Here is a 27221-nt window from a genome sequence, read left to right as displayed (position 1 = left end):
TGGGGTGGGGTGGGGGGTGGGGGGTGAAAGTTCAAAAATAGTTCGAGAAGACAGAGGATGGGCTGCGCAGCTGACGGTGCGTAAACGCTCCCACACACACACACACACACACCGCGGTGCGTGCGTCGGCGTGATTTGGATGTTAAACGACAAACAGAAACAAAAAAAAAATCATCATTAGAAAAAAACAAAATGGAGATTTTTTTTTTTTTTTTAATCTTTCCCCATTGAGAAAAAAAAATCAAATGGAGCGAGAGCGATCACAGAGAGAGGAAGAAAGGAAGGAAGGAAAAGGGGGAAATGGCACACAATCAAAATGGAGTCCAACAGGCTGAAGAAATGACAGAATTAGGAGGGAAAAAAAGAGAAAAAGCAGCTGGCATGAGCGGTAGTAGCTGTTTCTGTTTGGTTCTGGAGGAGGAAGGTAGCCGACCTGCAGAGGGGTTAATCCTGGCCGGGTTTAGCTCTGTGGAGGGTGGAGGGTGGGGGGAGGTGAGGAAGAGGAGGAGGAGGAGGAGACAGGTGGTGGTAGGTGGGGCAAAAGGTGCCGTTCAGTTGAGGCGTCATGAGCGACATCATGTTATGAGGGGCGGAGCATGCTGGCTTCATGGGTGCTTCCAAGATGGATGTCCAAGACAATACAACTCAAAAAACGCTTGGAATGGTAGTAGTAGGAGGAGGAGTAGTAGTCACTGTTTGTTTTTGTTTTGTTTTTTTTGTTTGTTTTCCTCTCTTTTTTTCTATTTTGGCACTCGAGAGAAGAGATTCGTGGGAGGCGGCGGAGGAGAAGAAAAGTGTGAGTGTATGTTTGGACGAAGAGGAGGAGGAGGAGGAGGAGGAAGGAGTGGGCAGTGAAAGTGCACAAAAAGGAGAGCATGGAGTGTTTTGTTTGTGTTTATGTGTGTATGTTTGGAAAAAAAGGGTAAACAAGCTACACACAGAAAATGGCATTCTTTTTTTTTTGTTGTTGTTTTGTTTTTTTGTTAAAACAGATTCGGGTTAGAGCATACAGTACAAACCAAAAACCAGGAAGGTAAAGAGATCAACAGAAGAAGAAGAAGAAACAGAAAAACAGTGATGTGACAAATGCAGTCTACAGTTGCTGCTGGTGTTTCAATGGGGACCGAGTTTCCTGTAACACACCGTGGAAAGCAGGTTTCTAGAGGTAGGTGGAGTGAAAAGGGCCAAAAAATGACAAATAAAAACCAGAGCAAGTTATGACCTGTTGAGCAGGCTGGGGGTTAAACTCGCTACACACGTGGGAACTTATGATTCATCGGCTTTCAACAGAGACGGGACACGAGGAGCATGCACATCTAAACACAGAAAACACGGATTACTGCGAAACATCTCCAGTCGTCTCGCTCAGCTCGGCCTGCCATGCGGTGTCAGCAGAGTTTAGTGCAAACATTTAAAACCTCATGGCAACACTTTCCGACGGGACGATCGGACGGCCATGCTGAAGCCGGTAAACACAGGGATTCAAAAAATACTTTTTTTTTTTTTTTCTTTCTAGAAGTTAGAAAGGCGTTTACCAGAGATGCACCGATCCCAGCCGATACCGATCACGTCCGGTTCGGAGAAAAAAAACAAACCTGCTGCAGGTTTTCCTGAAGGAGGCTGATCACAAAAAAAAATCACATTTTAAAACGTTGTAATACTGTTACCACTGAAAAACAAATGTAAGTCGATATCAACAGCTATTGATTAGTTTCTTGTGTCAAATATCTGAAATACTGAGAAACTGTTGGCGTAACCTTTCCTGTTTTCCAGTTTATTTTCAAACGACTTCAAGCTGCCAGTTACTCAGCAGGTCGTTGCTAGGTAACCAAAGGTGGGGGGGAGGGGCGGGGGAGTATTGTAACTGCTTCTCATCCAGCAGGCTGTTGCTAGGCAACCGAAGAGCCTAGCAACAGCCTGGTGATTCCACCAACCTGGCTTAGCTAGCCGTGAGAGTTTTAGCGGCTAGCGTCTCTCCTTTGCCTTCATCTCCCAGAATGCTTTGCGGTTCTTTATTCAGAGTTTAAAAACTATTGAACGTTTTATCAGACGCATTTCCTATTGATTTTGATCACGTGTCTATCGCGATATTTTCTAGTAAAATGCCATCATTAGCTTAGCATTGTTAACAAAAAAAAGAGATTCTGCTAAATGGAAATGTTTCTGCAGCACAAAACCCCCAGGAGAGTGATGGCGTGGAAACTACTGTATTACACTATAACAAGATAATTGATAATCAATAAAGTGTAATAATCTGTGCAGTATAGGTCTAAGTAAATAAATACTGTATCGTTATACTAACCTTTATTTAAACTCAGAACATTTCATTTACGTGTTTACAGCGTGAAGAAATGTCACTTTTCTGTCTCGATTCATTAAGTAACAGGAAATAATCGCCCGGTTCTGATGACTGGATCGGTGCATCCCGATTAAAAACACAGGAGAAACACATGAAGGAGTTTTTACCTCCTTCTCTCACACCGGTCCTGGATTCCTCCTGAACTGCATAAACTGGTGGATTAATGCCAAGATAAGCCAGAAGTCGAGGGGAAGGAGGAATAAAAGGACTCCAGACGTAACGCGCCAACGGGTTAGTAATGTTAGAGGACGAAACCACACAGAGAAACACATGAAAGCTCCTGCAGCAGTTGTGAGAAAAGTGAAACTCATGAAATGATGAGAACATTCGTGGACAATCTCTGTCTAGATTTGTAGCTAAATCCTAAGAAATATATAGATTTTTAAACATTTTTTCATGTGCGTTTCGATATTTTTAATCCAAGCTCGCTCAGGATGTAAGAAAAGAAAGTTTGTTCAAAAGCTTTGTTCAAATCCCTCGCAAGGAAGTCAATTTAAACTCTAAAAAAATCCTCTTCCTGTTGTAGCAAACATGAGGCGGCCATGTTTGTTTTAAAGCAGCTGCATGGAATAATAACGGTTTGAACGTAAAACAATATCAAAATGCTCTACCCTTATCGACATGCAGAGATTTGTTTCAGAAAATCAACAACACACACTGCCTATTTTTTTTATTTGTTTTTCTTCTTTTTTTTTCGTCCACGCTTCACTTTGATATCATGCAATATAGACGTGCAAAAAAGATAACATCTATTTCCACAAAATACATTTTATTTGTTTTTTTCTTGTTCTTGTAGCTATAAAAAGTTGTATTTAAGAATGCTATCTTAGTCACATTTTCTTTAGCATGACGATGCTAAGCTATCGCTATGTTGATCGGTCTAGCCCCAGAGTTGTAGTAGTGCTGTTGCATTCTGGGAGGTTGAGTTCCCAGAGGGTCGGCTAACGCTAAGATGGCGGTTCCTTCTTCAGCAGGAAGGACAGAAAATGAACGTTACAGTGAGGTGCTTCGTCTTTTAGCCTAGCTAGCTCTTAAAAACAGATGTGGGAACTTCACCCTTACTATAAATAAGTTTCATTTGGCACTTTTCACATTTTCTTAATATAAAAGGAGGTCTCTTATTACCTAATGTTTTTGAGTTAACACGTTTAGCGTTTTAGCTCCTTCAAGACATGTTTGGCACAAAATTAACTTATTGTCAGCGTCTAACATTTATTTCTACACCGTCGCTTCAAACTCGCTGCTCCAGCTGAAGGACAGGCTCCGATATGTTTTCGTCTTAGTACATCAATTATTAAATAGCAGCATTTTCCACAATTTAAAAAAAGAAAAAGATGTACTTTTGTAAACCTATCCAACACCTACGGTTTGACGCTCCTGCGCGGCAGACAGAGGATAAGACGGGACAACACGATATGCCGACGCGAGTATTGCTTCCAGTACTTGTCACATTTTTATGTCAGTCGCCCAACGTTGAGAAAACTTAAATTATTTTAAGGTTTAACCAGTGAGATGAAATATAAATCCTCTCATCATCATTAATAATAATAATAACAACAATCTAAACTCGTCTCCCGTAAAAGATGCTGCACTGCATGCATGTTTTCTGCATATTGCACGTTCAGCCTATTAAATCTATAATAACCGTTTAAAATCACAAATTCCAGTGAGTTCGACATTTTTTAATGTTAAAAATAATTATTATTTTGCAAACGAAACGCATGCAGCACAGAATCTGTCCACCGAAGAACCGAGAGCAAAATCTACCAATGAAATCCAGTCAAACCCGAGTCAAGATTCTCCCTGGTGATATGTGCGAGTAGGACGGCGTGTCGGGCCGCTGCGGACAGAGAGACGGGGAGCGCAGCGCTCAGCTGCGGACAGAGAAACGGGGAGCGCAGCGCTCAGCTGTGGACAGAGAGACGGGGAGCGCAGCGCTCAGCTGCGGACAGAGAGACGGGGNGGGGAGCGCAGCGCTCAGCTGCGGACAGAGAGACGGGGAGCGCAGCGCTCAGCTGCGGACAGAGAGACGGGGAGCGCAGCGCTCAGCTGCGGACAAAACGTCTCAGAAAGTTCCTAGAAAAAATAAGAACATTTACGAGTCTGAAAAGTCAAAAATAATTAATTGCTAGAAAAAAAAAGAAATTCAAGTTTCATCTCAGAAATTTTCTGAAAGAAAAAATGTGGAAACTCCTGACTTTGAGAAATCAAATATTATCTAGTAAAAAACAGGAATTTTATATATATTTATGTATAAACTCTTGGTGATACTGAGTTTGAGTTTGAAAAATCACCAATTTGCAAGAAGAAACTTGGAAGCTTTGAAAAGAACCTCAGAGATTTTTAAAAAAAAAGTAATTTGGAGATTTTAAAAGTCAAAAGTTTTTGAATTTTGAAACTTTTCTCAAATTTCTGATTAATCTGAATATCGGAGATTTTCCAAGCAAATTTTTGACTTTTGGAGATCAAGCTGATAGTTTTTTAAATGAAAAAAAAAAAATTCTAGAACATTTCTTACATTCATCTCAAAATTTGAGCTTTTTATCTATCAAATTTTCTACTTCTAAACCTCAGACTTTTTAGATTAACCTCAAATTTACATTTTTTTCTATCAAATTTTAAACTTGTTTTTTCTGAAACATTTTTTCTGAAACAAATTTTCAACTTTCCAAACTCGGAAACTTCTTTTTTTTTTTTTTTTCTAGAAAATTTCTGAAGTCGTTGCCAAATTTTGCAGTTTTTTTTGTCCGAGCTTCCTCCCGTTTCCTCGCCCTCATCGCCTCCAACACGCCGCCGCAGTTTGTGCAAACGGGACTCCGTCTGAAAAGCGGCTGCCGAGCCGTTTCCTCCTGCAGCTCTCCGCAGACTCTCTCTGTGAGGCGTTTCCTGGGGCAAGCAGCAGACATGCATCGATCGGGGAAAACAGCAGACAGAGTCACCCATGGAGCGATGTGTTAGGAGGAGAAGGGTGTCAGGATGGGGGTGCACTGGGAAAGAGGAGGTGAGCAGAGTGTGGATGGAGTTAGATGGGAGTAAAGAAGCCTCCTTACCAAGCGGTGGAGATTAAACCCTCACTGGCGCTCCAACTGAGAACGACACGTTCGCTAGCAAACCTGACCTGGGCTCAGATTGGTGCTGCTGTTGTTTTATAGCTTAGTAAAAAAAATTAACATAGAAGAACACACCCCCTCCTCAGTTTTAGCGTTTGGACTTTGAAACTCTGAGCTGCGTTGAAGAACTGGTTTGATTCGACCCGGTCTCTCCCCTCGGGACTCGGATATGACGACTTCTTCGGGTGTTTTTCAGATACGTGGATTTGTTTTGTTTCGTTTCCCTGCCAGTCGTGACGCCGTCTGCAGCCCCGACCTGCAGCAGGTCGGGCGGCGGCTCTCTAGCTTCACAGTGCATTAAGACAAAATAAGAAAAATTATAATAATAATTCAGTGTACTCCGATTTGCTTTAAAAAAAAAAAAAAACACAACACAAAATATATTCAACACAATAAACAACAGCATCTTCAGCAGCCTACAGCGGGCAGTAAACGAACGGGAGCTCCGCTCCCCGGGTGCGTGCTGGACATCTGCCCTTTGACCTCGTGGCAGTCGGACGGGCGAGTTTATCTCCTTTCACTGATATGCATGCTGCCTTTCGAAGAACAAAATCTGCGCGCAGATTTAGCGGTGGCCCCCAGACGAACGACGTTTCAGTGTTTTTATTTAGTTTGTGTTTGCGCCCGACTCGACGCTGCGTCTCCTCAGTAGTCGGTCCTAAGTGCTCTGGCTGGATCCAGTTCAACTGAGACAGGGGAGGCGGGTTTGGAAGACCACAGGCCGAGATCGGGTCTCAGCGCAACGACGCAGGTTCAGCTGCAGCAGGCGCTTCGCCGCAGCGCCGATAAAGCCCCCTGCTGGACTGGAAATGGAACTGCAGGCTGCGCCGGGCGCGTGATGGGCGGCGCCGCATAAAGCGCCGGGTGTTTCCTTCAGCGAGCGAATGAGCGTCTGGGAAAATTTGGTAGGAAAACTTGGAAATTTTGAGCTTCATCTCTAGTACTTTCTAGAAAAAAAATTTCAAAATTTTTGAAAAGTCAAAAATTTGGTTAGCTATTTTGAAATCTCAGAAATTTTCAAGAAAAATACTGGAAATTTGAGTTTGAGTAAAAAAAATTTCTTTGACTCTTTAAAATGATAAAATTTCAAAAAGTCAAAAATGTTAAACTTTTCAAACTAAATCTCATAATTTCAGAATTTCCAAATTTCCAGGTGTTTTCATCACAACGTCTCGTCTAAACGGTTCAGTTTTAGTTGCAGCGGGCGATAAATGGACGCTTCACTTCAGCTACAGACAGCAGATTTGATGGATTCTCTGTCAGCGGCACCAGATATGGAGCTGTGTGTGTGTGTGTGTGTGTGTGTGTGTGTGTGTGTGTGTGCTCCCGGTTCTTTGACTGGATATATCACCCTAATGATCTTCCTGCCTGGGGCGGCTCTCTAACTGGACATAAATAAGACATATATTACACTATTTGACACATTACTATTCCTCTTACATGAAAACAAAACCCAGAACAAAAAGTCTCATTTACATTCATGTCAACCTGAATTCACAGATTTAAAAAAAGAAGACTGCGCTTTAAACGGGCGACGGTATTAATAAATAGCGACAGTGGTGGAGATTTCCTGTGGCGAAACGACGTGAGCTGCGTTTCCAGGCAACATGACGGCGCAATTTGACATTTAAAAATATATATATATATTTTTTTTTTTGCATCGTACGAGTCACATGACCAGCAACCGGATGTTGATTCTCGCACAAACCAAGAAGAAGAAGAAGAAGAAAACAGGAAGTGTTTTTTTTAATGACTCATTTTCTCTTTTAATTGCGAAATTAGCGACAAAACGTTTGCGCACATTTGTGCCGGAAACGCAGCTACTGCCATCATGAGTGTTATTATTATTATTATTATTATTATTATGATGCTGCAGAGGCGGGTCTGCAGCGCTGCACCGGTTGCGCCTGTGTGTGTGTAAGTGTGTGTGTGTGTGTGTGAAGAAACGCCCTCACGCTCCTCACCGAGACTCGAGGGAGGCGAAGTTTTCGGGAGTTGAGGACGTTTCTTAGCTTCCACACATCAAGCTAAAGTTGCAATCTTTCTATTTTTTTTTTAAACCGTTAAGAAGGGGGGAGGGGGGGCGAAGCGAAAGGGGCGAATTTATAATCTGGATTAAATAAAATCTGTCTGAGGATACAGCGTGTGGGCCGGAGGGGCCGGCGGAGCGTTGCACCCTGTAAACACCAACCCTCCGCCTCACCCTGACCCCCGTGACCCCCGCCGCACTCTGTAGCCTCCCAGTCTAAATGGCATTCAGCTTTGTCCACACGATACACAGACAGCTTAATTTACTGAACGAAAAACAAAAAATAAAACAATAAAAAAATCCCAAAAGGTCAAGACGTTAAGTAATAAAACCTTATTTACATTTTACACATTTTTCTTGGTTTTTCAGCGTAATAACTCGCTCCCCCTCCCCTCCTCGCCTTCTCAGCACATTTTTGCTTTGAGTCAAAAAACTTCCTTTTTTTTTTTTAATATAGAATACTGAAAACACGCAGAAGAAAACGGCGCAAACGATTCCTTCCGACATTCTTTCTCTCCTCTCCTTTTTTCCATTCTCCCTTTTTCTTTGCTCTCCTCCCCCGAAGCCCCCATTCCTTTTCACTTTTCCTCTTTTCCTCCTCGCTTCCTGTCAGGTTTAGCCCACCTTCTGTGGGTTGGTGGCGCGGACGCCCTGCTCGTAGGTGATCCGCTGGCTGATCAGGTACTGCGCGGCCTGCGTGGCGGCCTGCGACCCCGTGATGGTCACCTTCCTGTTCCGAGTTCCCGGGATGAACTCGCCTTTCTTCGAGATCTGGATCCTGGCGCCGGTCAGCTCCTGGTACTCCACTAGCGTCTTCCCGCCTTTCCCCAAGATGGCGCCGACGAGGTTCTCTGGCACGGCGATCTCGACCACTTCCTTCGCTCCCTCTGCTAGCTTCTCCGTCGCCAGGAGGGACGACGCCACCAGAGGCGACGCCGCGCTCAGGTAGCCGTTGGTGGCGCCGGTGGCGGCCGCCAGGGACCCCAGAGAGAGGCCTCCCAGGCTGGCGGCGGGGTGCGCCGCGCTGGTAGACGCGTCGCTGGCGTACGACGCTAACAAATTAGCCGCGGCGGCCGCTGCTGGGTTGGCGTTAGCCGCTACGGCTGCTAGCACCCCGGAAGCGGCGGCGGGATTGAGCCCCAGCCCCAGAGAGTTGGTGTTGTAGCCGTAGCTGGCCAGGGTGTTGAGCGCGGAGGTGATGGCGAGCAAGTCGTTGCCTGAGAAGCTGGACATGGTGGTCGGGAACGCGCCGACTCCCGCCAGGCCCGCCTGGCCCAGCAGAGAGGAGGCGGTGGCGGCTGCGGCGGCCGCCGCCGCCGGCATCACCTCGGTGGAGTTGGCGTACGGGGAGCCAGTGGGGTTGGAGTTGGCCACCGGCCCGGTGATGTTGGAGTAGGAGATGTTGAGGCAGGAGGAGCTCTGCGGGTCTTCCTGGATCTTCTGGATGATGATCTCCACGGCTTTGCGGTTCTGCTCCGGCTCGCCGCTGATGGTGACCACGCGCTCCTGCAGGTTGATGCCCTCGGGCTTCTGGGACAGCTGGACCCAAGCCCCAGACTGCTCCATCACCGCCTTGACCGTAGCGCCGCCTTTGCCGATGATGAGGCCGGCTGTGCTGTTGGGGACAATCAGCTTGGCCTGTTGGGGGGACAAGAAGACAGAAGAAGAGTTATTGACAGGAAGACATTTTAATATTTTAGTCCAAGAGACGCTGCAGCGCCAGAACCCGCCGGAAACTGCTGCTAACGACGACTAGCATTGGTTTTAGCTGCCAAGCTGTCAACGTAATGCGCTGATTACTAAACGAACTCCTGATATGTAAACTGACTGTAAACGTCACCGCAGCTGGATGACAAGTCAGGAAAAATCTTTAATTAAAAGAAATAATAGCCTGGAAGACGGTCAGCTATGCTAGCTTGACTATGACAAGGGGAGGAAGCGGAAAACAGAGAAACGACAGAAGATGAACGATGAGAGGTGATGAAAAGAAAAGACGTTCAAAGTGCCACTGGAGCCTGACGTGCAAGATTACAAACTGTCTGCAGGATTTATTATTTTCTATTATTTTCATGGTTTTGCTGAATAACAGAGCGGAGGAGAGGCAGGAAGAGGTAAACAGAGTGGGAGGGATGGAGGGATGACGGAGAGAGTAGAAAGAGGAATGCTAAAGAGGATACTTCTGTGGAGAGAAAAATAAAAAAAAAATAAGCAACGCCGGCTCCCGGGGGTCAGCGTTGCCATGGAAACACGGCTCCGGCATTCAAAGGGTAGAGAAAAAGGGAGCGGGGCCGACGAGGCGCGCAGAAAACCTGCGATTCTGTGTGAATCTAAAATTCACACAGAGAAACTTTTTATTTTCCTCATCCAGATGCAACCCTGAGATCAGCTGAGGCGGGAAAGTGACCGTAGCAGAAAACAAGAGTCCGGAAAAGGATGCGACATATTTTAGAACGATGAAGAGGATGACTTATAACTGGACATCCCTTCAAAATAAAAGGCTTAAAAACTGACAAAAGCACTGAAGGAGGGGCAGAAATATAACATTTTTGAATTTCTATTGGGAAAAAAAGAATTCAAACCCGGCAAAAACTCCAAAAAAGTAAAAAAACAAACAAAAAAAGCATATCCACAGTGAAACATGGTGGTGGCAGCATCATGCTGTGGGACTAAATAAACATTCCAGATCCCTTTTCACCTTCGATCAAAAACCTTCATGTGTCTATAGATGGGTGTATTAGAGCCGATGCAGATAAATTACAAGGACATTTCCGCCAATCAAACGTCAGGAGATTTTGAGATTAATCTCAGAAATTTTCCAGAAAAATCTTGGAAATTCCAGAGTTTGAAAAGTCAGAAAGTCGGTTAGCAAATTACTTCACCTCATTAGTGAAATGATCTGCCAGTGGAGCTGGGGTTGCTAGGTACCTAGCTGGGGTTGCTAGGTAACGGGCGGGGCTTGGCTGGGGTTGCTAGGTAACGGGCGGGGCTTGGCTGGGGTTGCTAGGTAACGGGCAGGGCTTGGCTGGGGTTGCTAGGTAACGGCAGAATATTGAACTTTTTAATCGGTATTAAGGAATTATTGACCAAAAACAGGCTCCTGATGAAAAGTCGCCTGAATGTTCTTGTTTTTAAACGGCCCGAGGAGGTTTGCCGTCTTTGCGGCGCTCAGACCGAAGCAGCTGTGAAAGGAGCTGCAACGTGACGCGCGTCTCCGCTGACGCAGCCTGCAGAGAATGACGCATGTCTGCTGCAGCAGAGGAAGCCTCCTGCAACAAAAGGAGCTCCTTCTGCTTCCAGAGACACAAACGGAGCAAAAAGTCACCACCATCTTTAAACACGTGATTGTTGCGCGTCCCTGAGAGGTTTGAGTAAAAATGAGTAAAAATAAAGCGTGAAGAGAAATTACACCACATTTTCAGTTAGCCTGCTTAAATTAGCGCCTGGTTTGTGTTTTGCTCCTCGGTCGCTGCATTTTTTGACTCGTGCGTCTCGTTATCTGCGCTGCAGCTCTCTTTCTCCCAGGCAGCAGCTGAATTTACATAGAAATGGAAAACTAGCGAAGGCGGCGCGGATTTAAACTCGTCGCGTTTCTGCTGCAGCGGCTGGAACCGGGTCTCCTCCTGAGGGGCCGTTTGTTTGGGCCGCTGCTCGGCTGGGATTAGCAGCTCAGCTTGTTGGTTCTCCTGTCCTCCGCAGGCGCGAGCGGGAGCCGCTTTCGTCTCTGATCGACTCTCGAACACAGCCAGGATCGCTCGACGCGCCTGCTCACGTCCCGTCGCCGCGGCGACAATCTGCTGCGGACATGAATGAAACGAGCAAAGTGCGAACTCCACCTCCTGCGCATCACCAAACCTTAAACTGAGCCGATTAGCATTTAGCTGAGTCACTGCCGTCGCTACACTGCAAAATCACAAAATCTAACCAAGCATTTTTTTTTTTTGGTTTGTATTCTAGTGCAAATATTTTAGTGTGTTTGCAAGAAGATCAACTAGCTTACAGGAAACTCTTCAGCAAAATACAGCAGCTTGTTTTAAGTAAATAATTCCTTGACATTGATGAAAAAGTTTAGTTTCACTGGTTGAATATTCCACTACGCCGTTACCTAGCAACCTCGGCCACGCCCAGCCCGTCACCTAGCAACCTCAGCCACACCCAGCCCGTCACCTAGCAACCTCGGCCACGCCCAGCCCGTCACCTAGCAACCTCAGCCACGCCCAGCCCGTCACCTAGCAACCCCGTTCTAGTTCCACTAAAGTTGATCTACAACTTTTCCATCAACATTAATGAATTATTTATTTAACATAATCTCCTAAAATGTTAGTTTCGTCTTATTTCGGGTCGACTGAAAACATCTGCACTAGAAACTAAACAAAAATACTTGGTAAGATTTTGTGTTTTTGCAGTGAAAAACCAATTTTACCAAATGTTTGTCCATTTTTTTCAGTACTCCTGAAATGGGACAAAACTAACATATAAGCTAGGAATTCAGGAGATTAAGTAAATAATTTGTTAACACTGATGAAAAACTATTAATTCAACTTTATAACAAAACATGACTCCCATAAGTGAAAGTGGGATCTGCCAGTGGAACTAGAACTGGGTTGCTAGGAGACGGGTTGGTCTTGGCTGGGGTTGCTAGGTAACGGCGCAGCGGAACATTCTACCAGAACTTTTTTTTATCAATACTTGGCAAGTATTAAAACAACTTTTCATCTTGCTGAAAAGTTAGTTTTGTCTTATTTCAACAAACTAGACCAAAAATACTTTTTTAAGATTTTGTGTTTTGCGGTAGGATTTTGGTTTCAGGTCCCGACAGAGCTGTCCTCCCCCACGCTGCTCCTCCAGACTAGCCAGCAGCAATTAGCAAATACCCAGCTGAGCTCATTATAGGAGCTACTTCTCAGTGAAACGCTGGTCAAAACGTCGTTAGCGTTAACAGAGGAGCCATGTTGGGGGCGGAGCTTCAGACAGAGCAGGAGATTCTTAAAGAGACAGAGACACAATCTCAAGATGTCAAAATCAGGAAGTAAAATTTATTTTCAGTCTCATTTTTATAAGAACTGAACTTAAAAGTTGCCTAGCTGTGCCATAAAATGCCACTATTTGTCTGATAAACAGTAACGCCGCCCCTTTAAGGGGACAAACGGCTGACATGGAGGTGAAAAACCTACAGCTGGAGGCTTTTGCAGCTCAAACTGTACAACTTTTCTTTTCTCACAACAGTCATTCCAGAAATGTTCTGAGTGATTCCGGCGGTAAAACGTGCCGACGGGAATCCGGGTCCGGCCCGATTGAAGGCGGGGGGATGAAACGAGCGAGAATCCGTGGGAAGTTTCAGCTGTTTTTACCCACGCAGCGTCTCTGAGTGGGAGGATGAGCGGCGGCGGCGCGGCGCTGCTAATGATCCCGTCTCCTGTCTCCACGTCCAACTGATCCACGCTAATGAAGCTCCGCTTTCCTTTTTTCTGTCTTTCCTTCCTCCTGTCAGCCTTTTTCACTTCTTCTTTTTTTAATAATCCGTTTGCATTCCAGCGCTCAGGCGTCGCGGAGCGTCTTCCTCTCGTTAACTTTTACGGCTGTCATTTTCCGGTGAATTTACAATAGTTAATTATTTCCTCGCACCTCGCAGCAAGTTCCCAGCATGAAGGCCATTTTCTCCGGAGGCTGTCCTCTTAATCCTGCTTTTATTTCGCTGACGCTGCTGCTTCACTTCACCCCGACGACCGGCAGCAGAGATTAGAGGACCGCGCACTGCAAAAACACTAAATCTGATTTTTATCCGGTTTCTAATGAGAACTGACGTACAAGTAACTTTTTAGCTAAATATCGGAGCTTGTTTTAAGTGAATAATAATTCGTTAATATTAATGAATTTGTTCCACTCGGTTCGATTGTTTCACTTATAAAACATTTTTCTCGTGTTAAAAGTAAAATAATCTGCCAGAGGAACTAAAACGTTTTTTTTTTTTTTTACATTTGTTTTCCTCTTTATAAAAATAAATCGGCTTTAAAATGTCAGAAATGAAACACAATACAGAATTTTGTTCTGGGATTTGAGATAAATCTATGGAGTTACTTTAGAGGAAAAACTTTCAGAAACATTTTCATCACATCATTTCAAACCTGAAGGATTTTCATACCAATACACTGAAAAAACCTTTTTAGAAGATGAAGAAGTTCTAGTTTGGTAAAATATTACACGCCACTGTTACCTAGCAACCCCAGCCAAGCCTAGCCTGTTACCTAGCAACCCAGTTCTAGGTTACAAGTTTTCACCAATATTAAGGAATTATTGACTTGAAACAAGCTATTTAGCTGAAAAATTACTTGTAAGTAAGATTTGACTGGTACTAAGACATCTGCTCGACCAAACTACTTGGTAGCATTTTGTGTTTTTACAGTGCATTTGTAAGAAAATCCTTCAGGTTTGAAAGGACCCGCTGAAGAGGTTTCTGAAAGACTTTCTTTTAAAGTAAATCCAAACATTTGTCTTAAATTCCAGAACAAGATTCAGATTTTTGTTTCATTTTTGACACTTAAAAGCGGATTTATTTTTATAAATCTCCGTATTTGGTTTCTTAACCGTAAACTTTCTGTTCACCTACACAATAAGAAGTTTCCCCTTAAAGACGCTCTGCGTTGTTTGCGCCGCAAAAACACAAAATCAAGTTGGTTGCGTCTTATTTCACGAGCACGCAGATATTTTCAGTAAAAACTGGGAACAGAAACACGTGGTAGGATTTTGTGTTTTTACAGTGCAGGCAGAATCCAGACGTCCTGCTTTTTGAGGCTCAGGTTTAATTTTTCGCTGCTTGTTTACGTTTGTTGGTGGAAAGTTTCTGCAGAGTTAGCCGGCGGGTTTCTGGCTTCCGTCCTGCTGCTGCAGCTGCTGGCCTGAGGTCGAAGGTCAAACTCAATCTCCTGAGCATAAATCCACTCGCTGCGAAAGCGGGAAGCGAAGTGTCGACTTCAGCAGGGATGTGGGCTTAGCGGATGAATCCGAATCGATGCTGACGGCGGCGCTGGGGATGATGGGAGTCCGCTGGACGTTTCTGAAGGTCAATCGGATTAAATATCGGTCCAGATTATTTCCATCACACAGATGAACTGGAATTTAATAAAAAACAAGGCGCTGGAGATTAGGAACCATCTAATTAGTGACCAGTGACTTTCTGCTTCTCTGGGGTCCCGATTAAACCCAGTGGACCAGAACCAGCGCAGGACATGGCGACCCAAACCAGCACCGGCTGGAAACTTCAAGCAAAACTAAGTCTGGATCGCTCGTCTCTTCCTCCAGATCCTGGGATCTTAATTCACAAATAGAATCCCAAAATTCACTGGAAAAAATACTTTAATCTCAGAATTCCAATATTGATGTCAAAACTCTGAGAAAAAAAAAATCTGAAATCTGAGGAAGAAAGTTTGAATTCTGAGATAAAAATAATCAGAAATTCTAAAGAAAAAGTCAGAATTCGGACATTAAATGAAAATTAAATTTCTGAGATAAAAAAAAAAAGTTAAATTCCTTTTCTGAGAAAACTAGTAAAATAATATAACAATATGTTTCAGTATAATTTTTTTTCAGATGTACTAGTCTGATTAAAAAAAAAACCAAAAAAAAGGCGGGGAACCAACAAACTTGTACGAAATTTTGATTTTTCTTACATTTTCATTGAGATGACGTTGCCATGACAACATCTATAAACAACAACTGCGCAGCATCAGAATATGGAAGGCTTTCCTGCCGTCTCTGAAATAGACCCCTGCGGGTCGGTGTGAACCTGATATCGGCAACCTGCTCCGGAATAGATGCTGGATTAGTAATTTTTAGACCCGTCATGTCGATAATGATGATCCGTATTCTCATCGCAGCTTTGTGTCGCGTTCCGTCCAGGTCACGGCTCCGGATGTCGCTAACGCTAACACACACACACACACACACGCACACACACAAACGAACCGAGGCTTTATTTCTACCTTTGTACAAACCAGCGCGGCGACGGCGGCAAACCAAACAACGTCTGCATGTTGAACACGGAGAGCGGCTGGAGGAACAACTGTTGAGACTGTTGGAGGTTGAACTTTGAAGTCTTAAGCAGGGACTTTAGCTTAATCTGCCTCCCACTGATCCGCAGGCTTAGCCGTCTCTCTCTCTCTCTCTCTCTCTCTCTCCATGTCTTGTTTACTTTTGCCCCCCCCCTCCTTCTCTGTGTCGTCCTTCAATTTCCATCATCCAGGAGGAGAGAAAACCCTCCACCCCCCCAAAACAAAACTAAAAATAAAGGATGACAGAAGAGAGCAGCGACGGAGCCGTACTAACGGCGACACAAATAAACGAACACACACATAAATATGTTTACGTTTGTTCCCCTGAGGCCAGCAATTCACTTCTGGTTCCTGTGGTTGATTTTTATCTGAGACCGTTTAGCAAAGAAATCAATATTTTGATATAATTGATACTACAGAAATTATTCAGAGATTCTTCTTTGATCCATTCTCTTTTGCCCAAATTGTCGCATTTCTAAGGAAAGGTTGAAAGATGGCACATGCTAACAGCGCTAATGATGCAAGCTAACACTACAAGTAAGGCATACTGTTGAAAGACACCACATGCTAGTTGTGCTAATGCTACAAGCTATCACTACAAGCTAACATTACAGGTAAGGAATTCGGCTGAAAGATCCCACATGCTAGGTGCCATAAGCTACAAGCTAATGCTGTAAACCAGCAGTACAAGAAAGTAAATGCTGAAAGATGCTACATGCTAGCTGCCATAAGCTACAAGCTAACACAATAAGCTAACACTGCGTGTAAGGAAATGCTGAAAGATTCTAACTACAACAATGCTGCAAGGTAAAGCTATGAGCTACTACTACAAGAAAGGAAATGCTGAAAGACGCCACATGCTAGCTGTGCTAATGCCACAACCTAACGGTGCAAGCTAACAGTACAAGCTAATGCCATGTCACAAATGTTTGGGAGCAGCTTAAAAAGGTCCGTAAAACTTTTGTGTCTATACCAGTGAAGTAGTAAAACTGATTAGCTAACGATTTTGGTTTAAAACTATCAATACTTGCAAGAAGATGTTCATTTATTCTTTAGTTATTTTTACAAGTTATGACTATGAGTGCCATTAAATATGGAGGACACTGTAAGTTTATGCATTTTAATCATTATAAAATAACTTAGCAAGGTTTTAAGCTACCAAATTTGAATGAGATGTTGACGAGCCACTGTGCCATCCCTTCAGTTTACTCTCGATTCCTACAAACTTTTAAAACTCCAGATTTATAGAGACGATCAAATAATCAGCTGGACTTTAAAAGCTGCCTCTGGCGACTGCTGAGGAAGCAGCAGGAGCACATTTCGTTTTTCCACCACTGAACCCGATAAATCTATGCTTCACCTTTCTGAAAGGAAAGCAAAATGTCTGTCTGAGTTTCACGTGAGCTAAAAAAAAATTAAAAATGAGTTACAGAGTCTGTAATAAAATGCAGAAACTCGGTTTTCTGTTGCTGCAGAGGAGCAGGGATCGAGAGCCACTGCCGTTTTGCTGACTGAGCATTTATGCCGAGGCTGTAAATTGCAGGAGTGATGAAAGAAAAAGATGAATAAAAAGTTATGAAGTATGATGTAACCAGGAAGCGGGGGAAGCCAAACAGCATATCCAATATTTATGAGTGAGCACAAAACAACAGAAAACTTAAGCGGCCATGTTTTCATGTCTTTTCCTTAAACATTAACGTTTTCTGGCCACGGCAGGTTGTGGAAAATGGGTGGAAACATGTTGACATCATAACGTTGCTCATATGTTCTTGGATTTATTGCCTTGGCCTCCGTAATAATCACTGAAAGTCCCTCCGGTCAGACTCAGGTTACTTCTACTCAATCTGTCACATTTTTACTGTTTTTTTAGGCAAATTACGACTTTTATTTATTAATAAACATGCTAACTGTGCTAATGCTACAAGCTAACGCTACAAACTAACACTACAAGTGAGGAACCATGTTACAAGATGCCACATGCTAGCTGCGCGAATGCTTCAAGCTAATGCTACAAACTAGCACTACAATTAGGGAAATGCTGAATGATCCAGCATGCTATTTGTGCTAATTCTACAAGCTAACACAACAAACTAACACTATGAGAGGGGAATTCTGTCAAAAGATGCTACATGTTAGCTGTGCTAACGTTTAAAGCTAACGGTACAAAGAAACACTACAAGTAGGGAAATGCTGAAACATGCTACATGCTAGCTGTGCTAACGTTTAAAGCTAATGGTACAAAGAAACACTACAAGTAGGGAGATGCTGAATGATCCAGCATGCTATTTGTGCTAATTCTACAAGCTAACACAACAAACTAACACTACGAGAGAGGAATTGTGTCAAAAGATGCTACATACTAGCTGTGCTAACGTTAAAGCTAACGGTACAAAGAAACACTACAAGTAGGGAAATGCTGAAACATGCTACATGCTAGCTGTGCTAATACTACAAATTAAAGCTACTGATATGAGTAAGCAGATTAGAAAAGAAAACTTGAGCGGCCATGTTTTCATGTCTTTCACGTTTTCTGGCCATCACAGGTGAAAACGGGTGGAAACATGTTGACATCATAACGTTGCTCATATGTTCTTGGATTTATTGCCTTGGCCTCCGTAATAATCACTGAAACTCCCTCCGGTCAGACTCAGGTTATTCTACTCAATCTGTCACATTTTTACTGTTTTTTTTAGACAAATTATGACTTTTATTTATTAACAAGCCTTAAAAATTCAACTTTAAACTATGAGTTGCAGCAAAATGAAAAAAGCTTATTTTTTGTTCTTAAATCTGAGAATTTGGTTGATTAGAAAACTAAATTTACATTTTTGCCCCCTATTGGCCATTAGAAGAAATGCAGGCATTTCCAAAACTGTCCCTTTTTTTCCTAAAAAAAAATTCAGCATTAACCTATCATCGATCAATAACAAATAAATCAGCAAAGTTCACCACTAAATGTCAGACGAACCTTCTGACATTTCACTGAAATGAGTCCTCCTCCCTTTTCCCAACAGGAATGTCAAACTTCCTGCACAGAGGAGCAACAACAGGAAGCAGGAAACAGGTGTTGGCACAGGAGGAGGAAGGTTACAGGAAGTGGCTGCATGTGGGTAAATGGTCAGCCATTAAAGTTTAAAACAATCAGTCTGAACAAAAGACCAGAGGCTAAAGAAATCCTTGGAATAACAGAAAACGAAACCCGATCAGGTTACGATCTGAGTCAACGGCGATCAGAACCGTCTGAGTTTACAACACCTGCTTATAAGACCTGATGATGGAAGTAAAACCTCTAAAATTGATTTAAAAATCAGTTTGATGCATCTTTCCCCACCTTGTATCTTTATGTATTTGTTTTTGTTTTAAATTATCAAATTCAGGTGAGCTTAGCGTCCTTGTCCATATCAGTAAAAAAATAAAAACATTGTGCAGTTTTCTTGTGCACTTTTTCAAAAAGTGGATAAAAACGTCCACATAAAAATCTCTGGCGGTCCGGATTTGGCCCCCGAACCTCATGTTTGACGTGCTGTAAAGCATTCGCCTTTGTAAACGCTTTAAAATTATTAATATTCTTGTATTTGCAGGACACCAACGTTAAAATGTAAAACGCAGAAGAAAGGAAGGGATAACTTTAGACCTAGATAATTTGCATCAAGGCTGTACGAGAATTTAAAGGGAAGTTATTATACAAAACTCAGATTTTACACTTTTTTTGCTTCCAGTTGTGTTTCTAGTGCTTCTAAAAAAAACATCCAGCTGTTTTTTTTGGTAATAAGTGAATGAGCCGCTTCAAAAACCTCCAGAATGTTAAGTCATATAACTGACGTTACCTAGCAACCTGAGCAGAGTTCCGCCTGTTACCTAGCAACCTGAGCAGAGTTCCGCCTGTTACCTAGCAACCCCAGCAGACCTCCAGCACATTATGAACTCATTCTACAGCTACTTTTACTGGCTGATTGAAAAGACGAAGTGTTTTGCTGTTCATTTGCCATCCAGAAACCACTTGCTGCATCCATGCTGGTTGTGCAGAATGCGCCACTAACGCTATTCAAATCTGTAAGCTTGTATAATTGCGTCCACGTGCGAGTGCCAGAGGCAGATTGTTTGGATTTAAAGCGACAGGACGCCTATGAAGGGTTTTGTGCACACTTTCGGTTTCGGCTAACGAGCGTCCAGCTCGGCGCTCCACCCATCGATGGTCTGCAACACGTTTTATTCCCGACCCATTGTTCCCGTTTCCCCTCCGTTATCTGACTGGACCAGGGATCCCGGCGCCGCCGCCGCCGCAGAGCAGAGAAGAACATTTAACTCTGGAACTGGAAGACGATTAAATATCCAAAATAAACAAAACAACAAATAAAATGAACAAAACTGTCCTTCAGTTTCCAAAACGCTGGAAAAAACTGAACTTTTCTCATCCAGTTTTGGTAGAAAAACAATTAATAACACAAATATGATCATTTTGATCATCTTTATTTATTGAGTCCAAACTGGGAGAAGGTCGATTTTTCACACTTTATCCGACTGAAACTAACAGCAGATTCAACAAATATGTAAATATTATTTGTAACTGCAGTTTTAATCGGGGTAAAATCATTACTGACGTAATTTTTCTTACAGTGGAAAATGTGACAAAAATATTCAAGTTTACAACCAAGATCCACTTTTACTGAAAAATGGACTGAAATTCATTCAGCTCAGCTAAATGCAGCAAATGTTTCGAAAACCTAAAACGATTTTAAACCTAGAAGCTTTTATTTTAATAAATGTGAAAATAACTTTTAAATACTTGGATCCTACAAAGTAAAAGTAAAAGAAAGAAAAGTGCTGCTTTGTCTTTTTTAAAGAGGTTTTTTTCCCCGCCTGATGAAAAGTTTAGAGACGTTTAGAGAAAAGTGAGAGTTTTTCATCCATACATGTTTTCAATCCAGCAGAAATCAGAGGAACATTTTGCAGTAAAACCTCCGTTTTACTCGCCGTTTGTTTGTTTGTTTGTTTGTTTGTTTGTTTGTTTGTTTGTTTGTTTGTTTGTTTGTTTGTTTGTTTTAACGCTGCAGGTTCTTGCGGCGGCGTTTGGAGGTTATTTTGGAGGGGGAGTTTCTCTGCGTGTCATCAGATGGTTGCAGCACAAACCCATTTAGTTTCTGCTCCGACCGACTGGGTATAAATAGCCTGGAGAGCAACAGGGGATTCGCCCAGAAGAGTCTAAATATCAGCAGCGATTAGCCGCCTGTCTCCCTGCAGCTTCTCACATCGTCCAGAACCGGATTATACTCCGCTGCCAGTCGGCTGCAGCGCCCAACGTGGAAACACTGTTTACACACTCAGTTAAAAACTTAAATACTTTGTGATAACTGAAGTTGAGCCGCAGTAACCAAACCCGTCCACCGGGGGGACGGAAACGCAGCAATTAGCAGATCGAATCCCGATGTTTTCATGTCAGGACGCAGATTTCCTGTGAGCCGTTGCTTGGAAACAGGAAGCAGAGCTCTGGTTCGGAAAAGACCCCCCTCCCTCCCCCACCCCGCTGAGCCCTGACCTTTGACCTCTGACTTCACCCTCACTCTGTAATTGTTTGTAGAAGCAGCACAAACGTAACATCTCACACATTCTGACGGCCTGCTGGAGAGATGCATTTATATCCAAATATTTATTCATAATTATGAATTTCTTCCGTTTAAAATAAAATAAATAAATAAAGATAAATCACAACCTGGCAACAAAACGAGCCAGAAACCAGACGGAGCGTAAAATGAGCCACGATGGGAAACATTATTACCAGAATGAAGTCAGAATATTAAGAGAAAATGTTTTAATATTACAAGAAAAAAACAAAACGTAATGGTATGAGAAAAACGTTTAAATACAACGAGAATAAAGTATTATTTGAAGTTTTGTTTTCTTAATGTTCCCCTAATTCTCCGTCGTTTCCACAGCATCAACTTCCAGACAGCGAGGAACCAGAACCAGAACCAGAACCAAGACCGGTTGGGCTGGAAGAAGATCCGACGATATTAAAACATCACTGTATTTCTCGTTGACGTTGCTACTAGCTAGCTGCTGCTAGCTGCTACTAGCTAGCGGCTACTAGCTAGCAGCTACTAGCATGGCTTCATCTGATGAAATCCTGATTGAAAACACATAAATCGATTTTTTTTCCCCCTTTTTGCGTTTCCAGCAGGAACAATAAATGGCTACAAAATGAAAGACAAAACTAACAATAAGCAGCACAAGTTGTTCAGAAAGAGGCAGGAAGCATCGCCATAGCAACCAGTAGCTGGACATCTAAGGGTTGTTGAGCGACGTCGTACTGAACCGGATCAACAGCAGCTGGGAAACGAGCAGCAAACGAAGATCAGGTCTTAAAATGAAAGCAGGGGAAAAAAAACAGTTTGTGTCAGAAATCTATAAAAATGCAGAATAAAAGCCTTTTTGGAGCATAAATCTGATCTTTGAAGTGGTAAAATCTCATCTGGTTTCATTCTTGTGAACGTCTCGTCAAAACTCATCTCATCTTCTGAGTGTCGCACTGTAAAAAACAACTTTCCTTCACGTAGAAAAGGCCTAATTTTAAAGAGCAATCAACAGACTCCTGCTGCTGCTGCTCTGTTGAAAATGAAACCAGCGTCTTTGTCCTCACAGTTTTACAACACGAGGGACGATGTTTCCTTTCACATCATCCTGCTGATGCCTCCAAACAGGAAATCGCATCATCAGAGGAGAAAAGACGCGACGGCGTCTCCAGGATGCTTCAGGCGCTTCTGTACGATTTATGCAAAAAACACTAAATATTACAGAGAATTTTTGGTCTGGTTTTTTTAGTTGGCACATCTTAGCACACTTGAAATAAGACAAAAACTAATTTATAAACAACTTTTCGGCAAGATATGGAGGCTTGTTTTAAGCCAATAATTCCATAATATTGATGAAAAAAGTTCTACTTCCACTGGTAGATTATTCCGCTGCGCCGTTGCCTAGCAACCCCCAGCCACGCCCAGCCCGTCGCCTAGCAACCCAGTTCTACTTCCACTGGNTTCTACTTCCACTGGTAGATTATTCCGCTGAGCCGTTGCCTAGCAACCCCCAGCCACGCCCAGCCCGTCGCCTAGCAACCCAGTTCTACTTCCACCGGCGTAAAACATGGGAAAAAATGTGAAACAAGCTCCTGTTTCTTACTGAAAAGTTACTTTGTAAGTTAGTTTTGTCTCGTTTCAAGAGCCGGAAAACAGAAAACGTTCTGAAAGGTTTCCTGTTTCTACTGCTGAGACACACAGTCAGATTCACACAGTCAGATTCACACAGTCACCTAAAACAGACGTAATTAATCGTTATCGTCAGTTTTATCCAACTTTAATTTACGGAGGATTTTTTTTTTTTTTTATGCAACAATCTTTACAGAAACCGTCTCCTAGCCGATCATTTTCCTGGAAAAATCTTTCATTTTTGCAATTCTGCTGACGAAAAGTTGATATTCAAAGTTTTATTTTCAAACCTCAAATTAAACATAAGGGAATAAAATTGTACAAACATGATGAATTATCTATCGAGGCTTCGCTTAGTCCTTGTCAGGGCAGCGGGCCAGAGGTTAATGAACGAGAGGCGGGGTAAAAACACACACACACACACACACACAGTCAGAGCGCCAGGTAACCTGCAGTCACGGTTTGGGAAGGAAACACAGAAACTTCTGACCCATTTTCTGCTCACAGCTGCTTCGTCGTCCATCCCATAATAAATCATTTTGCTGCTAAATTCCACTGCAGCCAAATGGAAAATTAATTATAACAAACATTATGTAATCTAAACATGACAAGGAATCAGTTCATCCACTGCTTGGGACGCCGTAAAAAAGATCTGAGTAGTTTCCGTTCCGTAATAATCTGAATCTGAAATGTGACGAGATTTTTGCAAGTTAATTTATTGTGTTTAAAACATAAAGCAGCTCATTCACCATCAAAACAAACCCTTAGCTTCTGCGGCGCAACATCGTTTTGTTCAGTTGATTTCACTGTAAAAAATGGTCATTGATGCGCAAAAGGACAAAAGTGCAAACTGAACTTATTTCATTGTAAACGTTTGATCTGTGTTGCCAGATTTGACAGTTCAAAGCCCCAAAAACAACATAAAACCGGCTCAAATTAAAAAAAACCTGAAGTTTACTGTCACAATAAGACGTGTTTTTTTGTGGCGATATCTTCTTTTAATTTATGTTTTCCAGATTCAAGAGATTTCAAAGTAAATTAACAAGATAAGTGCAAGAACATGGCTTTTTATTAAACGTTTTGAATGTCTGTCCCACATAATGACAAAAGAAACATTTCTAAAAACTCACTGAATATGAAAAACAACCTAAACAGCTACAGCAGCCCAACTGGGGGGATACCTGTCCAATCTGGCAACGCTGCCATTGTTGGCAAAGACGGATGACAGTCGTCTTATAAGGTAGGAAGATTAATGCTTTTAAGTAAGTGAGATTAAATACTGCATTGTGCTGAAGGCGTCGTTATTAGTAAACATCAACAAAACGACCCGCGGTAATGTAGCCTAGCATGTACGGAAATGCTAAGGTAGTTAGCATCTAGAGCAGTGGTGTCAAACTCATTTTTATTTTGGGTCGAATCAAAAATCTGAATGTTCTTAAAGGGCCGGTTGCACCATAATCTATTGATAAAACCAATAAAACTGTTAAAATATCAATAAATAGCTGTTCCTCTGGGATTTGTGATTATTTTAGTGTTTATTTTTGCAATCAAAATGACAGATTTTGTGGTGAATATTAAGAAATATTTGTAATCGTTATTCTTTTACAATATTTACACTAATGTATGATGTCAAATGTGACTCTATCACTCGTATCAGTTACAGATTCAACGTTTTTGACCAATTTTGAGAAAATTAGCAGTAAAATCAGGAAAAAATGTGGAAATGTGTTGATTTTGTGTGATTTTTGCAGATTTGTGAAAAACTGGAAGGATTTATTGATGTAATTTGGAGTCCAGAGGGCCACATAAAAAGCTGCGGCGGGCCAGATTTGGCCCCCGGGCCTTGAGTTTGACACCTGTGATCTAGAGTTTTAAGTTTGCTCCGGTGTAAAAAGAAACGCAAATACAGCAAAACACAAAATATTACCAAATATGTTTGGTTTTAGTTTCTTGTCCAAATGTTACATTTGAAATAAGACAAAACTAATTAAGAAGAAACTTTTCACCAAGACGCAGGAACCCGTTTCATCATGTTGACAAAGTTCTGGTTCCACTGGCAGATTATTTCACTTCTGGGGTTAAAATGTCTTGTTATGAGTGAAATAATCTGCCAGTGGAACCAGAACTGGGTTGCTAGGAGACGGACCGGGCTCGGCTGGGGTTGCTAGGTAACGGCAAAGGGCCCGTTGACGAGCGGAACTAGAACCTTTTCCATCAGCATTCAGGATGTATTGACTCAAAACGAGCTTGTGATTTAGTTTTGTCTCATCATTTCAGATTCTTGCACTGGAAACCACATTTCACTCTGCAGGATTTTGAGTTTTTGCAGTGCATGCGCGAAGCAGAGGCGTTTCCTGCAGGACGTTCTGGCCTCTGCGTGTCAGGCCTGCGGTTCATGCGACGCGTGCAGCTTGCGTGTTCACACCTCCGACGCAGCATCCTGTCCGACTCCATCTCATCTCATCTCCCTCTTTTCCCCTCCAGCGTCTTTTCTGGACTTGAATTCCAACAAATCTGCTTGCGATCACGGATTTTCCTCCTAATTTGTTCCTCTCGTTAAGTGACGGAACATTTTTTTTCATTTTTTTTGTTTGAGCTAGCACACCTACGTCACTGTTCCCGAGTTGCCTCTCGGGGTTTATGGTAAAACGTTTAAGAGGCTCCTAAAAGCGCCTCGTAAAACCGGGAGAGTATCGTTGTTAAATTAAAAGCTGCTCATCTCAACAGGGAAGCTAAAACACGAGGCCTGGGCCAGAAAAAGGCGTTTCTACCGATTTCATGCACCTTGTTTGCACACAGCTGGATTCAAAAGCCCGAAGGAAAAGGGAAAACCTGCAGCCATGCTGGCTTTTCCTAAATGCTTTAGTTTCTGCGCACAGTTTGTTTGAACTGTCCGCAGTGGGTCCTGGAGGCCCGGCATCCTGAGGATGACGGCTCATTACAGGCCGAGGAAGAAAACTGAGTTTATTGTAAGTTAGTAAACTTGACGTAAGATAAAAGTGACGATATTTGCACCGGAAACTAGACAGAAAAATACAAGATAACTGCGACTTTGAGTAAATTTCCACCAAAAATCTGAGAAATTCACCAGAAAAAACAAGGAAAGTCAAAAAATTTGACTAAAACTCAACAAGTTTTTCCTGTTAATCCCAGAAATGTTTCAAGTTTTCAATCTCAGAAAATTTAATATTGTTTTCTAGAAAATCTTCAACTTTTCAAACTCAGAAATGTTTTTTTTTTTCTAGAAAAGTTTTTGGCAGAAATTTTATTTTTGCTTTTTTTATTTGTAAAGGTGCAAATTGAATGTAAAAATAAATAAATTAGCTTAATGGAAACACCAGTTTTAAAAAATGTTACGTTGTTGAACTAGGATGAGGTGATTTTTCAAAGGTTAAAGGTCAGCAAAGGAAAAGGAAATCCTAAATAACACATTTTAGATAATAGCATCATTTATTCTGGTCCTTCCTCACTTAACGCTAAAATCTCCAGACATAATCCCAGCATGAGGCGGCGCCTCGTAGCTTTTCACAATAAAAGCACCAACCAACCCCCCGGTTCTGTTGCCAGACACGCAGACGGACCTGTTTCACGCGGTCCGGGTTGACGGTGGTCTGCGGCTGCAGGATGCTGACCGGTTCTGTCTTCTGGGTGCTCTGAGGCATCTCCCTCACCTTCTCAGAGATGAAGTCATGGACGCCGTTCAGCGCCTCCACCGTCCCCTGGATCAGACACACCCGCTCTGTCGTGCCTGGAAACACACACACACGCACACACACACACACACACACACACGGCTGGGTCAGGAAAGGCTCAGAGGAAACGTAGGAAACACCAACTTATCAATTTAAAGCTGCAGTCTGTAACTTTTTTCAAAAAACATATCTGTTGAAGTCGTCGCCGTGACAATATGAGGCAGATGGTCTAAGAAAAATAATCAAGTTTATTCTGCAGCCCATTTCAGCAACAAGGCATCTCAAAAATAAAACCATAAAAACTCCATACAGTCACCAAACTGAGGAACCAATAACATCCCATTTCAACAAGAGTCACCGTCAAAAATCATCAATACTCATCAAACATATTGATCTTTACATAATGAGATTTCAATTTGCTCAGTTCTGCCTATTTTGAGCTTTTTTTTTAAGGCTCCTGTTACTTTAAATCCAACGAAGCTGCTGCTGGCCACGCCCCCAACTCAACGTTTACTCCCAAATGTAAAAATGGCCGCAAACAGGTTCACAATTACACAACCATACATCGCTGAAAAGCATTAGTAGAGCCACCTGCACAACCAACAAGAATGCAGCAAGTGATTTCTGGATGGCAAGTCAACAGCATAACTCTTGTCTTTTCCAGCAGCCATTGTACAGCACATGCAGCAATAAAACCAACTGACCGAAGGAGCTGGTGTTCTGCTGGGGTTGCTAGGTAACGGGCAGAGCTCTGCTGGGGTTGCTAGGTAACGGGCAGAGCTCTGCT

At 42.7% G+C, this 27221-nt stretch overlaps 1 protein-coding gene and 1 long non-coding RNA gene across 5 annotated transcripts in view; one reads left to right on the top strand and one right to left on the bottom strand.

Moving 5' to 3' along the window:
* Positions 1 to 22485, top strand: part of LOC103475147 (uncharacterized) — a 45340-nt gene extending 22855 nt beyond the window's left edge. Inside the window, exons 3-4 of one of the 2 annotated variants that reach the window (XR_001777208.1) lie at positions 18558 to 18653; positions 21477 to 22485. This is a non-coding gene — a long non-coding RNA (uncharacterized LOC103475147). Of the gene's footprint in view, positions 1 to 18557; positions 18843 to 21476 lie in introns of those variants that run through there. The other variant, XR_535301.2, reaches the window with a different exon arrangement.
* The window catches only part of nova2 (NOVA alternative splicing regulator 2), a 95457-nt gene continuing 73280 nt past the window's right edge, over positions 5045 to 27221 (bottom strand). For all 3 annotated transcript variants that reach the window (XM_008426572.2, XM_008426573.2, XM_008426574.2), the window contains 2 exons: positions 26324 to 26490; positions 5045 to 9136 (listed from right to left, as the gene is read on the bottom strand). In XM_008426572.2, coding sequence (XP_008424794.1) covers positions 8114 to 9136; positions 26324 to 26490 — 1190 coding nt within the window. In that variant the 3' untranslated portion in view covers positions 5045 to 8113. The remainder of the gene's footprint in view (positions 9137 to 26323; positions 26491 to 27221) is intronic.

This window comes from Poecilia reticulata, linkage group LG13, assembly GCF_000633615.1.
Source record: "Poecilia reticulata strain Guanapo linkage group LG13, Guppy_female_1.0+MT, whole genome shotgun sequence".
Taxonomy (NCBI): domain Eukaryota; kingdom Metazoa; phylum Chordata; class Actinopteri; order Cyprinodontiformes; family Poeciliidae; genus Poecilia; species Poecilia reticulata.
The sequence above is the reverse complement of the archived record's forward strand: the minus strand, read 5'-3'. Positions and strand labels throughout refer to the sequence as shown.